At 47.9% G+C, this 14,798-nt stretch overlaps 1 protein-coding gene across 3 annotated transcripts in view; it reads left to right on the top strand.

Annotated features, from left to right (window-relative positions):
* KIAA1549L (KIAA1549 like) overlaps window positions 1-14,798 on the top strand; it is a 237,327-nt gene that overhangs the window by 218,399 nt on the left and 4,130 nt on the right. For all 3 annotated transcript variants that reach the window (XM_064492463.1, XM_064492462.1, XM_031459821.2), the window contains exons 18-20: window positions 8,161-8,258; window positions 10,636-10,784; window positions 11,911-12,062. In XM_064492463.1, coding sequence (XP_064348533.1) covers window positions 8,161-8,258; window positions 10,636-10,784; window positions 11,911-12,062 — 399 coding nt within the window. The remainder of the gene's footprint in view (window positions 1-8,160; window positions 8,259-10,635; window positions 10,785-11,910; window positions 12,063-14,798) is intronic.

Here is a 14,798-nt window from a genome sequence, read left to right as displayed (position 1 = left end):
ATTAATCAGAGTACGTTCATGGTGTCTGGCACATCAAATGATTCTATAACATGGTAGTCATTGTTATAAAAATATTCTCTCCTTTTCATTGGGTTCCACTAGTTATATCCCTTTCCCTTCTGAGACCACATCTTCTTTTCCTTCTGCTCTCTGAAATCTTGTTAAGAGCATGCTCTTGAAAGAGAAGCGTCACTTTGTTTAAATATGATTCTCAAGAATGACCTGTCCCTTTGGCTGGAGGCCAGATTCTGGAGGATCCATGAAAAGGGCTGGGTTTCAGAGAGGAAATAACCGGCATGAGTCTTCCAGTGACAGGCAAGAAGGTGCCACGACCCACACTCGTTATGCCTCAGTTTAACAAAACCCTCTAAAAATTTCACAGTGGGACGTAGGAAAACTTAGATGGTCCTGTTTGTTATAATTCAGGGTTGGCAGTTGTGCCACAAAGGGCAAAAACATTATCTACTTACCAAATGAGGCCACCAAAAAATGGAAAAGGACTGAGAAATAACAGGACAGGGATGGGCCATCAGACTGAACAACATCGAAGGCAGAGCTTTTGTTATTTGGGTTTCCTTTGGCCGACAACACGTGCGGCCGTTGTTTTCATGAAAGGGGAAATTGCTAACACTCCAGTCGAGATGATGATTCTTAACCCAAGTTCTTGCCAAGCCCCCTTGTGCTATGGTAATGTGGAAATCAATGGACAAGGTGGCAGTTTAGAATGATAACTATGATTACCTTTCAGCTTCCGAAAAGGAAGCGCTCCGAGCTCTGTGGAGAATAATTGGTAGCTGATGGTTTTAAATGCACGCAGCCAGGCTGATGGCGTTTATGTCACGGAGAAGGTTACTGCTGGCAGCTGGGGATTTGTGCAGCGCAGTTCAGAGACTCTTGATCATATTTTACCCCTTGAATCCATGAAGAAATTGGACTTGTTGCCTAATGACCAATCCAATTTTGCCAGCAGCCGTAATGGGTCTGTGCCAAGTGGAATGAAAACATCCTACAGCCTTCCTGTTGGTGTCAGAGCAGGGCATTCCGAAAAAGGCAGCGGGGTGGAAATGTCTTCCCCACAGAGTCCTTACAGGTGCAACTAACAGTAATAATAATAACAACAACAGTTACCATCTATTGAGCACCCACTGTATACTGGACACTAAGCTAAGTGCTCCGTAGACATTGTCTCTCCTGATCTAACCACCACCCTGTGTACTCCATGGGAATCTGAGGCTTGGAGAAGTGAGGAAACTTGCTCAAGATGACACAGCTATAAAAGGCAGACCTGGAGTTAGAACCTAGGGCTGTCTAACTTCAAAGCCCATGTTCTTTCCACCCTCTGGCCGGTGGGCCAGAAGGCTGTGCCAGGCTCTGATGAGAACTCGAATCTCCAAAACTTCACAATGTGATCTTCTTATAAGGCAGTGTATCCAGTTTGTTGGGACTTTGCCCATTCCTATCACTGCCCCTTGTAAGAGAGACTTTCTATTAGGATGAAATTGAGAGGATTACAGCCTTTTTCCTCCTCTCCCCTCAAAAAAAAAAAAAAAAAAAAACCAGAAAGACCCCTTCCTAAACCTTCGTTCATGATGAGATATGCAGACTGTCAGGTGTGAGTTTGCATCCACCACTACACTTGGGTTGGGGAAATGTGACATTTCTAGTGTTTCTCCAAGTCAAATTTGAATCTTTTATGAGCTCCCATCTAGGAAATTCAATATCAGTTATTACACAAAAGTCATTGGCAGTTTGGAGAAGTTGGAGCAATGGGAGAGGGTTTGCCCCGAGCAGTGTTGACGGGTATTCGGGGATGGAGGGAACAAAAAACAGTCACGGAACCAAGAAGGTATCTGGAGCAGGCAGCTCTATATAGTCAATGGATTGGTTTATTACAGGGTAACTTACATGTAGGGATCAGGCAGGTGGCTGTCGAGAAGCATTTGCAGCTGCGCTCCACACCACAGTGGGGCCGTTGTGACAATTTTATAGTTAACCTAGGGTATGGAGTACATGCTTGGAGACAGGGAGGGCATTCCTAAGTCAAGGTTTATGATGGGTAACTCATCTTGTGGGCGCAGGGAATACATCATGAAGGTCTTTCTCTTTGTTTGGAGACCAACAGAGCATAGAGGTCACCTGGACCTAATGATCATTAAATAATATCTATTAACTACAAAGCCCTGGACGGCGGAGAAGTGATTTACCACACAGTACAGTCCTGGGTGGGGTCAGTGGAAGGACAGGAGGAACTTTATGGGCCCAAAGTGGTGGCAGTTATGCTAACAGCCATACAATGGGACATCGGCCGACTCCCAGGAGTCCGTGAAGCTAGGTCACTCTGTGTTACCTGGGACAGGCCGGGCTGGGGATCTTTGCCTTTGGACTGCCCCGAGGAATCCCCAGCAGAGCGCCCAGCATCTGGCAAATGCATCCCCTCTAAGCTGAGAGAAATCATTCGGGTGAGGAAAACCACAGTTTATCAGGAAAGCCTGCGTGGGACGGGAGAGAGGGAGGTAGGCGAGGAAGTCTGGAGAATATGGATGTCAGCTCACAAACTCAGGTGTGCAAGACATGTAACTTTATTTGTCTGTAATCTTCTAGTGCCAAAAGTGCAGTCTCAGTCAGTTTAGGGTCCCTGTCCCCATCTCTGGGTTAAGTGTGTGTGTGTGTGTGTGTGTGTGTTTGGGGTGGGGGAGGGAGAAGGCTCCAGTACTTGGTCCTACTTTGCTCTCTGAGAATGCGTCCCAGGAATTCCTTGTTTCCATCTTGCCTTCATGTGGTAGTCCAGGTAGAGCACAGCTGTATCCTGGTCCTCCTGCTCACAAGTTGTCTCCAGACCCCGCCCTCCTCCCTCTCTGTCTCCATCTGTCACACACACAATCACACACACATCCTGGCCCCTCTGCCCTCTCTGGCATCTTCCTTATATTTATTCTGTCCTCCACCTCCCCATCCCCCTGTGCTCCAAGATTGAGCAGGACACAGTGCCCTTTCTCCAGACCCATCAGCATCTAAGCTCTCCTGCCTCGCTCCAGCTCTCCTCGCCTTCCTACCTGAAGGGTGTTTACTTAATCTAGGAGCAGAGTGATCTAACTGTTCCTCACTTCTCCCAAATCTCTTGTTTTGGCATCAGCCTTAGGCCTGAGTGCTTTAAGGGCTTATGTTTTTGATATTCAGAATCCTCAGCTCTTGCAGTTCAATAGCTTTGGCTTTTGACATGCCAATAAGAGTTGGCTCTTGGGCCATCTTTCCTGGCTGTGGCCTTCCTTCCCTGCTTGGAGCAAGGGGAGGGCCCTGGATTCAAGGAACCGTGGCGGCAAAGTCTTGGCTTCTATAATTACTATATCAAAATAGTATCCTGTATCAGCAGGAAGAGAATATCACTAATTCAGTACCTACTGAGTGTCAGATATTACAGTAACATATAAAATGAGTCTTTCAGACAGCCTTTGAAATGGGGGTATGATACTGTTACTTTCATCACCTAACGAGAAAGCAGGTGCAGAGAAGGTGAGTTGCTTGAGGTCACACAGCTGGTAAAGAACAAGCCAGGATCAACCCCAGTTTTGTCTGATTCCAAACCCAGGCCCTCCGCACCATGCCACCCTTAGCTCAGAATTGTGAGACAGCGCCCTTAATTGGCTGTGTGATTTTGAGTAAGTCAGTTCACCTCTCTGGGCCTCAGTATCCCCCTGTGTTAAGGTAAGGGGTGTGGTCTCAGTGTCTCCGGCTCTTTCCAGCTTGAACTTTCTGTGATTCCCGGGGCCTTGGAAGCCACAGGGTTGCTCTATCAGTAACTCTTGGTGAGCTGACAGGTCAAGAGAAGCACTGGGTCATCTTCCATGACCATGTCCTCTGTTTTCAACTAAATAAGAACTATCCTCTGGAAGATTCTGCTTCCTGCCCCAGGATGTAAAGTTACCCACAGCTGCACATGGACTTAGGTGGACACTTGCTCTGCCCGGAGCAGTGTTCTCAGGGTCAGCACAGGGCGGTGGACGGGGCACCATGCAGTGGAGGCCAGCCTTGCGGGCAGGAACTGGCAGACTGGCACATCCACTCTGACCGGGGGCTGGACTGCACTGGACAAGGGTCTCCAATAAGGGGTGGGTGACTTTGGCCCATCAGTCCTCATTCTCCTACCAGTGCAAAGCCTGACACCCCCTGACCTATTCCTCCAGCTGCAGGCTACCCCCTTTGACCTTTCGCCCCTAGCTTGCTACCCCTGAAGTCGATCTCGACCAGATCCTCCTCCGGATGGCTGCACACACACAAGGAGGGTTCCGGCACACAGTGGGGCTCACCTAGGCTGATTCTTCCTCTAGGGTCCCTAGAAGGAGTGGCCCTGACCCACCTCCCCACCCCTTCCCCAGGGACATGGGGACTGGAACTTTGAGCAGACTGAGGTCACATTCTTCCCTTCTACTTTTACAAACTTCTGAGCCCAAAGAATGGCCTATTCTTGTCCTAAACAGGCTCCTTCCACCTTGGAGACATGAGACCTACTTACAGACTGCCTTTGGTTCTGAGTGTCTGATCTCCTTTCTAGCCAGAGAGCAGCGTTCCCAAAAGATGATATCTGGGCACCTCATGGCCACTGGGAACTTGGAGCCGGGAAACAGTTTTGAGCAATCACTTCCAGTGGGATCCCAGTCACAAAGCAGCCAGTGGGGAACCAGGTTCCAAACACACGGAAAGGGGAGCGAGGATGTGAATCCAGGAGGACTGAGAGCCGTGGGGCAACTGCACAGGGGGAGGCAGGAAGACACTGGTGGGGGGAGTCCCTCAGCCCTCGAGCACAGGGCACAGGTGGCCTTTCTGCTTTTCGTGTGGCCCCTGTGGCTGCCCGGGAGCCCTGAGGATACAGGCCAAAGGGGACTGTCTGATCTCCTGTGCAGTTTTGCTTTGTATCTAGAAAAATCGTCCAAAGAAGGAAATTTCCTTGGTACTTGTCAAAAGTTCAGAACTTTTAATCAGTTCTTCGGTGAACTGTTATAAGACAGACACAGGCATAGAAAGTGTTTTCTTGGCTGGAAAACTGTGTTGACTATGGAATAAGCCTTCCAAGAACCAGGGATAAAAATACATTGTCTGCCACCTCTACTGATAGCATGAGAGGCCAAAAAAGAGAAGAGGAGCTCTAAACCCCTTTCTCTATTTGGGGAAAGGCATGTCCTTATTTGCTGATTTATTGATGATAATGGAATGCAGAGCTGGAAGGACATCCAGCACAAAGATTTTCAAACTCTGCACAACCATAGGGTTATGGGGGTCCCCCTGGGTGTCATCATGCAGGTAAGCAAAGGGCCAATTTCACCCAGGCACCCCCACCCCCACCTTCAACCAGAGAAGTTCTGCTTTAATCTGGTTCTGTATTTGGGTTATGTCAGAATGGTTTCTTGGCTAAAGAAATGTTTGTTTGGGAGCCCATGAGCTACTCTAATGCCTTATTTCACAAAGAAAACAAAAAACAAAACAAAAAAGAGGTGCGGAGAGATTGAATGACATGTCCACAGAACGTGAATGGCTGAATCAGGCTGAAAGCCTGGGTCTCTTGACTCCTCACTCAACATTTATTCAACGAGTAGCTGTCTAGCACTGTTAGGTGCAAAGCACTTTGCTTGCAAAGGTAGGAGGGCCAGGATGAGATAGACATGCTTGCTGAAGCCCAAGGAAGTTAGGATCCAGCCGAGTTTAAGATTTGGGTTCCCTGAGCACTACCTTAGTGTATGTAAATAGTTTCCTGATGCTAAGAACTGAGATGAAGCATGGTGCTGTAGCTTTCCATATCAATTCAGTCTGCTCACTAGATCTGGGCAAATGCTTTCATTCTTGTCTTGGAAAGTTACTGTTGCTAAGACACTTCCAGGTTGACAGTTATTTTCTTTGAACACATTGCATTCTGTGGTCTTCTGGGTGCTGTTGAGAAGTCATCTGTCAGTCTAAACGTCATCCCTTTATAGGTGATATGCCTTTTTTCTCTGGCTGCTTTGAAAATCCTCTCTTTGCCTTTGGTATCCTACCATTTCACTACAGTGTATCGAGGTGTATGTTTTATTTTATTTAATAGCCTTCTTGTTATACATTGTACTTCCTGAAATGATTAATTTATTGAATTCTGTCAGTTCTGGAAAAGTCTTAGTCATTGCTTCTTCAAGTATTGCCTCTCCTTTCTCCAGCTTTTCTCCTTCGGGACTTTCCTTAGGTGTATTTTGTACCTTCTAACTTCATCCTCTGTTACTTTTTACTTCTCTTTTGTATTTTCTATTTCCTTATCTCTTTGTGCTTCGTTCTTAGTAATCTCCTCAGTTCCATTTTCTAGTTTATTCTCTCATCATCTGTGGTGAACCTATTACTTAATTCCCCTACATGGAGTCTTATTTCAGTAATTAAGTTTCACTTCTAAAAGTTCTATTTGTTCTTTTTCAAATCTGTCAGATCATTCCTGGTAATGTTTCTCTCTGGCCAATAATTTTCTTAAAACATTTCTTACCCTGTTACTTTCTGTTTTGTATCTGGAAATTTCAAACTCTAAAGTCCTTAAAGGTCTAAATCTGTTGTATTTTCAACTGACTTTCTCTTATGTTTTCTGGCGTGTTGTCTTTGATTAAGAACTCTGCTTCCTCTTAATCTGTGCCAGTCCCCAGAGCCTAATTTAGGGCACTCTCTTTCAAAGAGGATTTACAATTGCTTCTGCCTGAGCCTGGGAGGGTTCACGCCCTCCCCCCCCCCCCGGAAGGGGCCAATATTCACCCCTTCCAGGTTGGCTGTGAGGGTCTCAGTTTCACCTGCCTCACCTGGCCCTGTCCCAAGGTTTGATATCTTAATTGATCGCCAGTATGGCATTTGTCTTCCAGGCAACTCCACCTTTTATGTTTGCTGCCTGCTCACTATTTCTACTTCTGGTTTCAGCTCATGGTTAGTTTGCTGAAATGGGGGAGGGGGTGGGTGGTGAGCAGAGTCCTCAGGATTTTCCTTACATCTTGCAATTTGGCCCTTACAAATAGGTAGTCTGCCACAATGCTGGAGGGAAAAGACCTCTCTCAGTTTAAAGAATCCTGTTTATGGATTCTCTCTGCTGCCACTTTTTGTCTGGATGACTTCAGGTTGAAAGTCCTGTCATCTTGTTCCTTAAGAGATCTGACAGGCTGTGATACCTAAAGAAAAAAACAAATGAGAAGCACTAGCCAAGCTGCCTCTTTACAGAGAGCACTTCTAGATTTTCTCTTGCTCAAGGAGGCTATAGCCTGGCTCTCCGATCCAGTCTCTGGCCGTTTTCCTTTTATTCCCTCCCATGTTGAAGTCTTCACTTTTATGACAGTTCTGATCCCTTATTTTTAAATAGTGCTTTATAGATCGCAGAATACTTAGACATACACTGTCTTGCCTGAGCTCAGCACCCACCCATCTGAGCAAGGCATCCTTGTCCCCATTTCAGAAGAGGACACTGAGGCCCAGAGAGGTCACCTGATTTGCTTAGGGACATAAATTGTATTCACCAGCAAACCAGGACCTCCACCCATACTTCCTGACTCCAAACACATTGTTTTCCCTGACTAAACCCACTTTCCATAAGTGAGAAAGTAAGTCACGCAATCATTTGTCCATTCATCCAATATTTACTGCTCGTCCGTGATATCACAGGCACTGTTCCGGGTGCAAGGATCCAGTGGACAACAAAGCTCTTGCCCTCATTACGGTCTAGTTGGTGGCAGATAATAAACAAGCAACAGTATGATACCAGAGTGACAACTGCTATGACAAAAATAAAACAGAATATGGAGCTAGATTAAGTAGGGTTTACGGGAATACGGGGCTGGATGAATGAAATGAAGGAAGGCACCATGGGAAGAATTGGGAGAAAAGCATCCCAGGGGAAAGGAGCTGCAGGTACAAGAGCCTGAGGTGGGAAAGCACGTGGTGGATTCTAAGCACAACTGAAGGGCTCTGCCTGCAGTGGCCCCGCAAAGGGGAGAGTGGTGGCAGATGAGACAGAAAAGGGGCCGGGGGAACATGTTAAGGAAGATCAAAGGAAAAAGTTTGAGGAAGGAAAGTCTGACTCTCAGAAGTTTGCTTCTCTTTGAAATTGAGAAGAACCTGTGTGTTGATCGGCACCGGGGTTTTAACACATCTCCCTCTATGTGCTTGTCTCTTTCACAGGCCTACAGGTTTTCCCAGCTTCCTGAAATGGTCATGGGCTCTCCCCCTCCACCTGTACCTCCACGGACTGGCCCGGTGGCTGTCGCTTCTCTCAGGCGGTAACACATTCCTTTCTTTGCCTAGTTTGGAATGTTTGCAAAGGTTTTGGTCCTGTGTGTCCCAACCTGACAGATTTTTTTCATGCTCTGCCCCATTCAGGATATATTACCTGTATAGACAACCACATGCATGGGGCACCCCGAGTACCATGAAGGAAGTAGGGGCCACGGAGGGTTGACCTACTGTCTTAGCACTTAAAATAGAAAGTCTTGTAGAACTCACAATTGAAGAAACCCAAGGTCAACTGCCCCATACCCTGAAAGCCCCATACCCTGACCTTGAACATCTAAACATTACCCTAGCTCAGGTCATCCCAACAGCTGCCTCATCTGGGCACCTCCTGCCAGGTGTGTGCACCCAGAAGGCCCTTTGTTATTGAGGGGTGGGGTCTGAGGGGCCAGGGAGCAGCGTGTCTGGACTCTCACCCTGACTTTTGACTTCCAACAGGGGGAGGCTGAAGGCACAGGAACCCAGATATGTCCGTTGTGAAACACATATTCAGCATTCTCTTTACTCTGTAATAATACAAAAAGCGCACATTTTAAATACAAATAGACAAGAAATAATCCCCAAGAGCACTGGGAAACGTTGGAAGTCGTCACATCCAGGGCCAGGGGAAACAGCCATGCCCTCGGGTGCATACAGGTCTCTGTACCTGTACCAGACCCTCCTGCTGTAGCCTCCCCCAACATGCTAATCACACCACATTTCTGGCCATAGGTCTGACTTCATGAAAATGGTGAAGAGAAATGAGTTTTCCCCCAAAACAACCCTGCCCTCATTTCCAGTGATTGAGGATGCCAAGCTGTGTGTAGACATCACCCTTTGACCCCATTTGAGCTCGGTGGGGTGGGAAGCAGCAGACCAGAGTTCCTAACCTGCCAGTAACTTGCTGTGTAACTCCAGGCAAGGTGCCTCACCTGTCTGGCCCCTGTTTCCTTATCTGCAAATTGAGGGCAATGGTCTAATGATCTGAACGGTTTTGGGAGTCCTCAACGGCAGCTGAGTGTATGGAACACAACCCAGGGATTTTCCTGGAATGGTTTTCTAAACGAGCAGATGGTGGGAAGCCAGGGCTCTGGGAAGGAGCAAACAGGAGAAGGAGGGGTGGAGAAAGGGAGGGAGACCCCACACTACTGAATCTCCAGCACCCACCATGGTGTGTGTGTTGTTAAATCCTCACGGCTTCAGTGTTTGACTTTCCCTGGGGGTCAGTTACTCCTGAGGGTTCTGAGGAGCTTTTCATCCGTCATTTGAGGTACGTTTGCTGAAGACCAGCACCTATTTCTCATTTCTTCTCTTAACCACCAGTCTCCTCCCATGTACTTCCGTACTGTCTGACATCTTTGCCAAATATCAGGAGGTCACTGCCCTCCATATGAATCCAGAGGGTTAAATCAGGGAGGAACCTTCGACATGGAATCATCCTCCCCTTTTATTTTTCAGGTAGGAAACTGGGGCTCAGAGAGAGGAGGTAGCTGGTACCCAGAACTCTGTCTCCCCATCCCACTCCCTTGCTGTGGCTGTTATTCTCTGTGACAGCTGCTTCTCTGCTCAGAGGGTGGCCCTGTGGGCTGGTAGCCTGGCACCTGCTGTGACTGCCTTGCCTCCCTCCATTTTAATTTTAGGAGAGCCCAGAGTGCCTCTGCCAAGGGAAGAGAGGGCCTGGCTAAAGAACCCTTTATACTAGGGGGAGAAGCCATGCCCCCAGCCCCTCCCTAGCCTCCTCTTCTTACATGGCTTTCTGAGCATTAAGTGGAAACAGGTGTTAAAGGGACCAGACTCTCTGCTTGCCTGTGGAACAACAACAACAAAAGCGTTTTCTCATTCATAGTACCTAGAAAGCGCTTAGGCTCCTGCTCCCGGGGGCAGCCTGAACTTCCCAGGGTCTTGGGCTTCTTGCTTCCTGCCAGTAGCAGCAGGAAAAGTCCCTGCAGCCCTGCAGCCCTGCGGGGTCTCCCGCCGCGGTGTCAGGAGGGGGAGCGACAGCGCACTCCGGACGGAGCCTTCCCATTGGCTGCCGATGATGTCATCACCTGCCGGGTCGACCATCCCCAGAAGAGACCCAGCGCTAATTGCTTGGCTCATTTTTATGTGCAAATTAAGTGTTCTACTCCCCAGAGACACGAGAGCCACCCTCAGGGGAGCACTGACCTTGAATATCTAAAAATGACTCCAGTTCCGGCCACCGCGACGGCTGCCCCAGGTCTGGGCGTGTTGGCCCCCTTTGTTATTCGGGGGGCAAATCCAGGCCTGAAGACGCTGCCGTCGTCGTAGGGCTTCTTGGAGGCTGAGGCGGACCCCGGCCGTGACCTGCCCCGGGGACCCCGCCCGCGGTCCAGGGAGGCGACTAAGGCGGCCCCTCTCCCCGCCCAGGTCCACCTCGGACATCGGCAGCAAGACCAGGATGGCCGAGTCCGCGGGGCCCGAGCCCGCCCAGCTGCACGAGAGCGCCTCCTTCGCGCAGGTGTCCAGAGGCCCCGTGTCCGTGGCGCAGTTGGATCAGTCGGCTTTAAATTACTCAGGTGGGCGAGGGGAGGAAAGCCTGGAAGAAGCCCACCCTCTGCCCCAGCCCCTCACCCGCAAAGCCACCCTCAGGAATCAACGTGACTGAGTTCCTGCATCCCCTCGATTGCAGGAGCCCTGGCTAGAAGAGCTCCTGCCTTTATTTCTTAAAAAGATCTGAAATAGAATAAAATATTAAGATAGGTTACAGTCGGGATGGATGTTCACATTTTACCAGACTTCAAGCCTTAAAAAAAAAAGTATTATCTATATCTCTAAAGCATTAAACTATCTACCACCATCTCATTCCCCTTCTCCTCAGAGGGAATCACAGTCCTTCAGTGGTGTTAGCCTTTCACTAAATATATATTCATATACAACAGTATATATTAATGCTTTATATATTTAAAATTTACGTAAAGGATATAAAGCTTACCTTTCCTTTCGTACTTTGTTTTCTTGACTTAACATTGTTTTCACCAGGTTGCTACACACACATAGCTTTAGCTCGCTTGTTTGCACTGCCATATGGTATTCCATTATATGAAATGCCGGTTTATCCTATCCCCTAGTGAGGGACGTGTTGGTTGTTTACCAGTTTTTTGCTATTATGAACAATGCTGAAATGAACATCAAGATTTGAACATGCCCTACTGGTTTTTTCAGTTTATTCAAACCATACCTTTTAGACTAAAACTGCAAGCACCCGGTTGTCAGCAATTACTAAAGCATTCACTGTGTTCAGAAATTCCGCCAGTGAAATCCAATCCTTTTAGTTCCTTTTCTTGGCTCTTAAAAAAAAAAAAAAACAAACCCATCCTCCTGGGAGGAAAACACCTGGACCCCAAGGTGTCATTTCCTCTTGCCAGCAGATCAGGGGTGTTGGGACGGGGATGGGGGAGTTGGTGAAGGCTTGGCAAGGGGAGTTGAGCCATGACTTCTCTAGAAAGCCAGGTCTGAGTCACAGCAGGTGATGCCTCCACTACTGTCTGGGCAGGTGAGCAGGGCTGGGGCTGCAGGTGGAGGTGTGCTACCCTCCCTTGATGCCAGAGTCCTCCCCTGTTTCCCAGCTTCCCCCATTGTGTACATGTCCACCCGTGATCGAGGCACTGGCCTAATCTTGCCTGTCCGTCTCCTCCATACCAGGCAATACGGTACCGGCTGTGTTCGCCATCCCAGCTGCCAGCAGACCTGGCTTCACCGGCTACTTCATCCCGACGCCGCCCTCGTCCTACAGGAACCAGGCCTGGATGTCCTACGCGGGAGAGAACGAGCTCCCGGGCCAGTGGGCCGATTCGGTGAGACCCTCGCTGATTCCCTCACAACTTGACCTGCTTGACACGCTTCAGGGAGGAAATGGATGCGAGGTTGAGACTGAGTGTCTTCTTATCTCAGGCCCCCTCCCACCAACCAGGTGGCTCAAGTCAGCCATTAGCGGAGACAGTGTGGTGAGTGGGATGTCCTTTGAGGAGTTTGAGAACTGCTTTCTGGTCAGATTCCACCTCTTCCTAGGAGGCAACCTTAATCAGATACCTTTTTATAATAACTACCACTTTTGGAGTAGTTTCTGTGTGCCAGACACCATGTGAGACTTTTTATTTATATTATTTAATCTTCACAAAGCCTATCATGTAGGTATAATTATTCCCATGATGTGTCCCATTTAGCAGATGAGGAAACTGAGGCCTAGTCAGGTGACACGATGTGTCTAAAACCTCACAGCCTTAGTAAAGTGCTAAGCCCAGCATTCAAACCTGCATCTGTCTGGCTCCAAAGCCTTTACTAAATTTGTTCCTTTCAGCTTTAAAATACTGTGAACATTTTAGATGAAATATCAGAAAGTGAAGTATTAGAAACCCAGGACTGAATTACTTTGGATGCAGATCTTAAGGCTCTCTGCCTGTCTTCCAGCTGAAGACTAACTTGACATGGTCCCCTGATTTCTTCCTTCATTACCTTCATTATCCAAGTAGGAGTTTATGGCACAGTGGGCCTGGCCCAGCCTGGACCAGAGAGGAGCAGCAACCAGATGAACCTGGATATTCACACTCTGAGTCACCTGTCAAGGGCTGCCAAGTGAAAAACAAAAAACCGAAAACAAGCAAACAAAAATAGCACAATGATGGTCTCTGGAGTGGGTTGTCCCGGTCCCTGTGTGAGACCATCCATCATGGACGAGAAAGGCGGGCTGTCTTCCTAGGCTGAACCTGAGGGCCCCCTGGAGCTGTATGTCATTTTAGGGTTTGGTCTCAGCATTTGAAATACATCCTCAACTTAGGAAACACGTTGATGCCCAAAACCTGGGTCATCTTTTCTCTCTGTCCAAACCCCGGAGGTCCATCCTTTCTACTGCTGCAGGTTCATTTCAACCTCAGTGCTGGTGACCGTTCTTATTGTAGTGCTGCCACATTTAAAAGACATCGGGGTAAAACTACCCTCCTTATACTGATAATCCTAATGATCAAAGCTTACCCCTTTAGTTTCCAAAATATTTCAAAATATATGCATCTTGAATTTTAAAATTCTGGAATTAATGAAATCTTTCCTCCTCCTTTAAAAGAGGAATGTAAGTTAATTTGTCTTTAACAAATTATTCAGCATCATTATTATGCCTCACTGTATACTAAATGACACTTACAAGATGGGTGCTGATGGTTTGTAGGATTATTGCCCCTACATCAAACATCTTTAAGCTACTATAATTTTTGGAATTATTACGAGGCTTAATATGGTTTTTCTTTCTCTGATCTTGCTCCCAGCTCACACCTTATATTGCTGCCAAGGTCCCCACTATCAGAGATATACTCACCCTTCAATATGCTTTTCCCGATATGCTGTTATCTGCAAATGAGGCATGTCTGCGCTCATTAGAAGTGGTTGTAGAGTTGGAGTAAATAAGCTCTAAGTGAGTAACTAGAGGGATTCCCTACTGTTAAGTCTGAAGATCTTACTGTGGGTGTGTATGGCATCTGTTTTGCTTGTCTGTGGGCCTATTTTGCTTCCTTTGTCATGTGCCACTATTCCAAACAGCTGAAGTCACTGGGTGTGAGTTGATTAGTTCAGAGTTTGACTCCATAATTCCACTTGCAGTCTAAGTACTTTTCAGGAAGTAGATGATACTTAACTTGTGCTAATTAGGCAGTAAACCTGCAGCTTTGTCGGCTCACCCTCTGCGTGCAGAGTTCCCTGGGTACCTTGCAGGAGTCAGCAGAAGTATGTACAAAACCTAGGCCGTTGTCCTCAGGATGATACTTACAGATGATAACTTAGCCAAGCTTGTGGTGACATCCAGATACCTTTGGGTTCATGTTGCCTTAAAAGTGAAGGAAGAGGAACCCAGCAAATCAAAACCTAACCTTCCAGATGGGATGACTTGATTGCCATGCCACCCCCCAGTGTGGGGGAGAGCTGGTTTCCTATTAGTTGTTTTCACGAGGAAAATGCTTGCTGCAGCCTAAATGGGTCTTTCCTGGAGCCCAATTACCACCTGGAGAGCAGGGCAGCGTGCCCATGCGTGGAGCATGGCAGCCAGGAACCAAGAGGGGAGGTCAGGTGCTTTCTCACAGTGAAAGCACAGGAGGCTCAGAGGGACCAGTTGTCAGCTTGAGAAAGATCCTCCGTTGGGGAAATGTTCACCCTCCACATCTGTGTGAGAAGAAAAAAGCCCCTACCATCATTTGGATATCTGACCTTCCTGATCCCAGTTATCCAGACATAAAGAGCTAGCTTGCGTAAAATCACCTGGACTTGGCTTAACAAATACGTTTCATCCTTGGTGCCGGATGGAGAAGGATTGGCATGGGGCTGCCAGGCTCAGCGGGAAAGTGTGCTGTGATCAGTAGGTGATACCCGCCCTGGACACTGGCCAGGGAAGGAATAGTGATTGCCAGCCTGGATTTTGGCCGGCAAGTTGTGATGCAGCAGCCTGCATCTACCACAAGGGAGGAAGAGTGTCCCATCTGCTCATTTGTCCCGCTTCTGAATATTACCCTGAGGCCACTTCAGTGGAGTCAGGTGTCCCTGGCCTGTCCCAG

Source organism: Camelus dromedarius, chromosome 12 (genome assembly GCF_036321535.1).
Source record: "Camelus dromedarius isolate mCamDro1 chromosome 12, mCamDro1.pat, whole genome shotgun sequence".
Classification (NCBI taxonomy): Eukaryota; Metazoa; Chordata; class Mammalia; order Artiodactyla; family Camelidae; genus Camelus; species Camelus dromedarius.
This window is presented reverse-complemented; position numbering and strand designations above follow the sequence as displayed.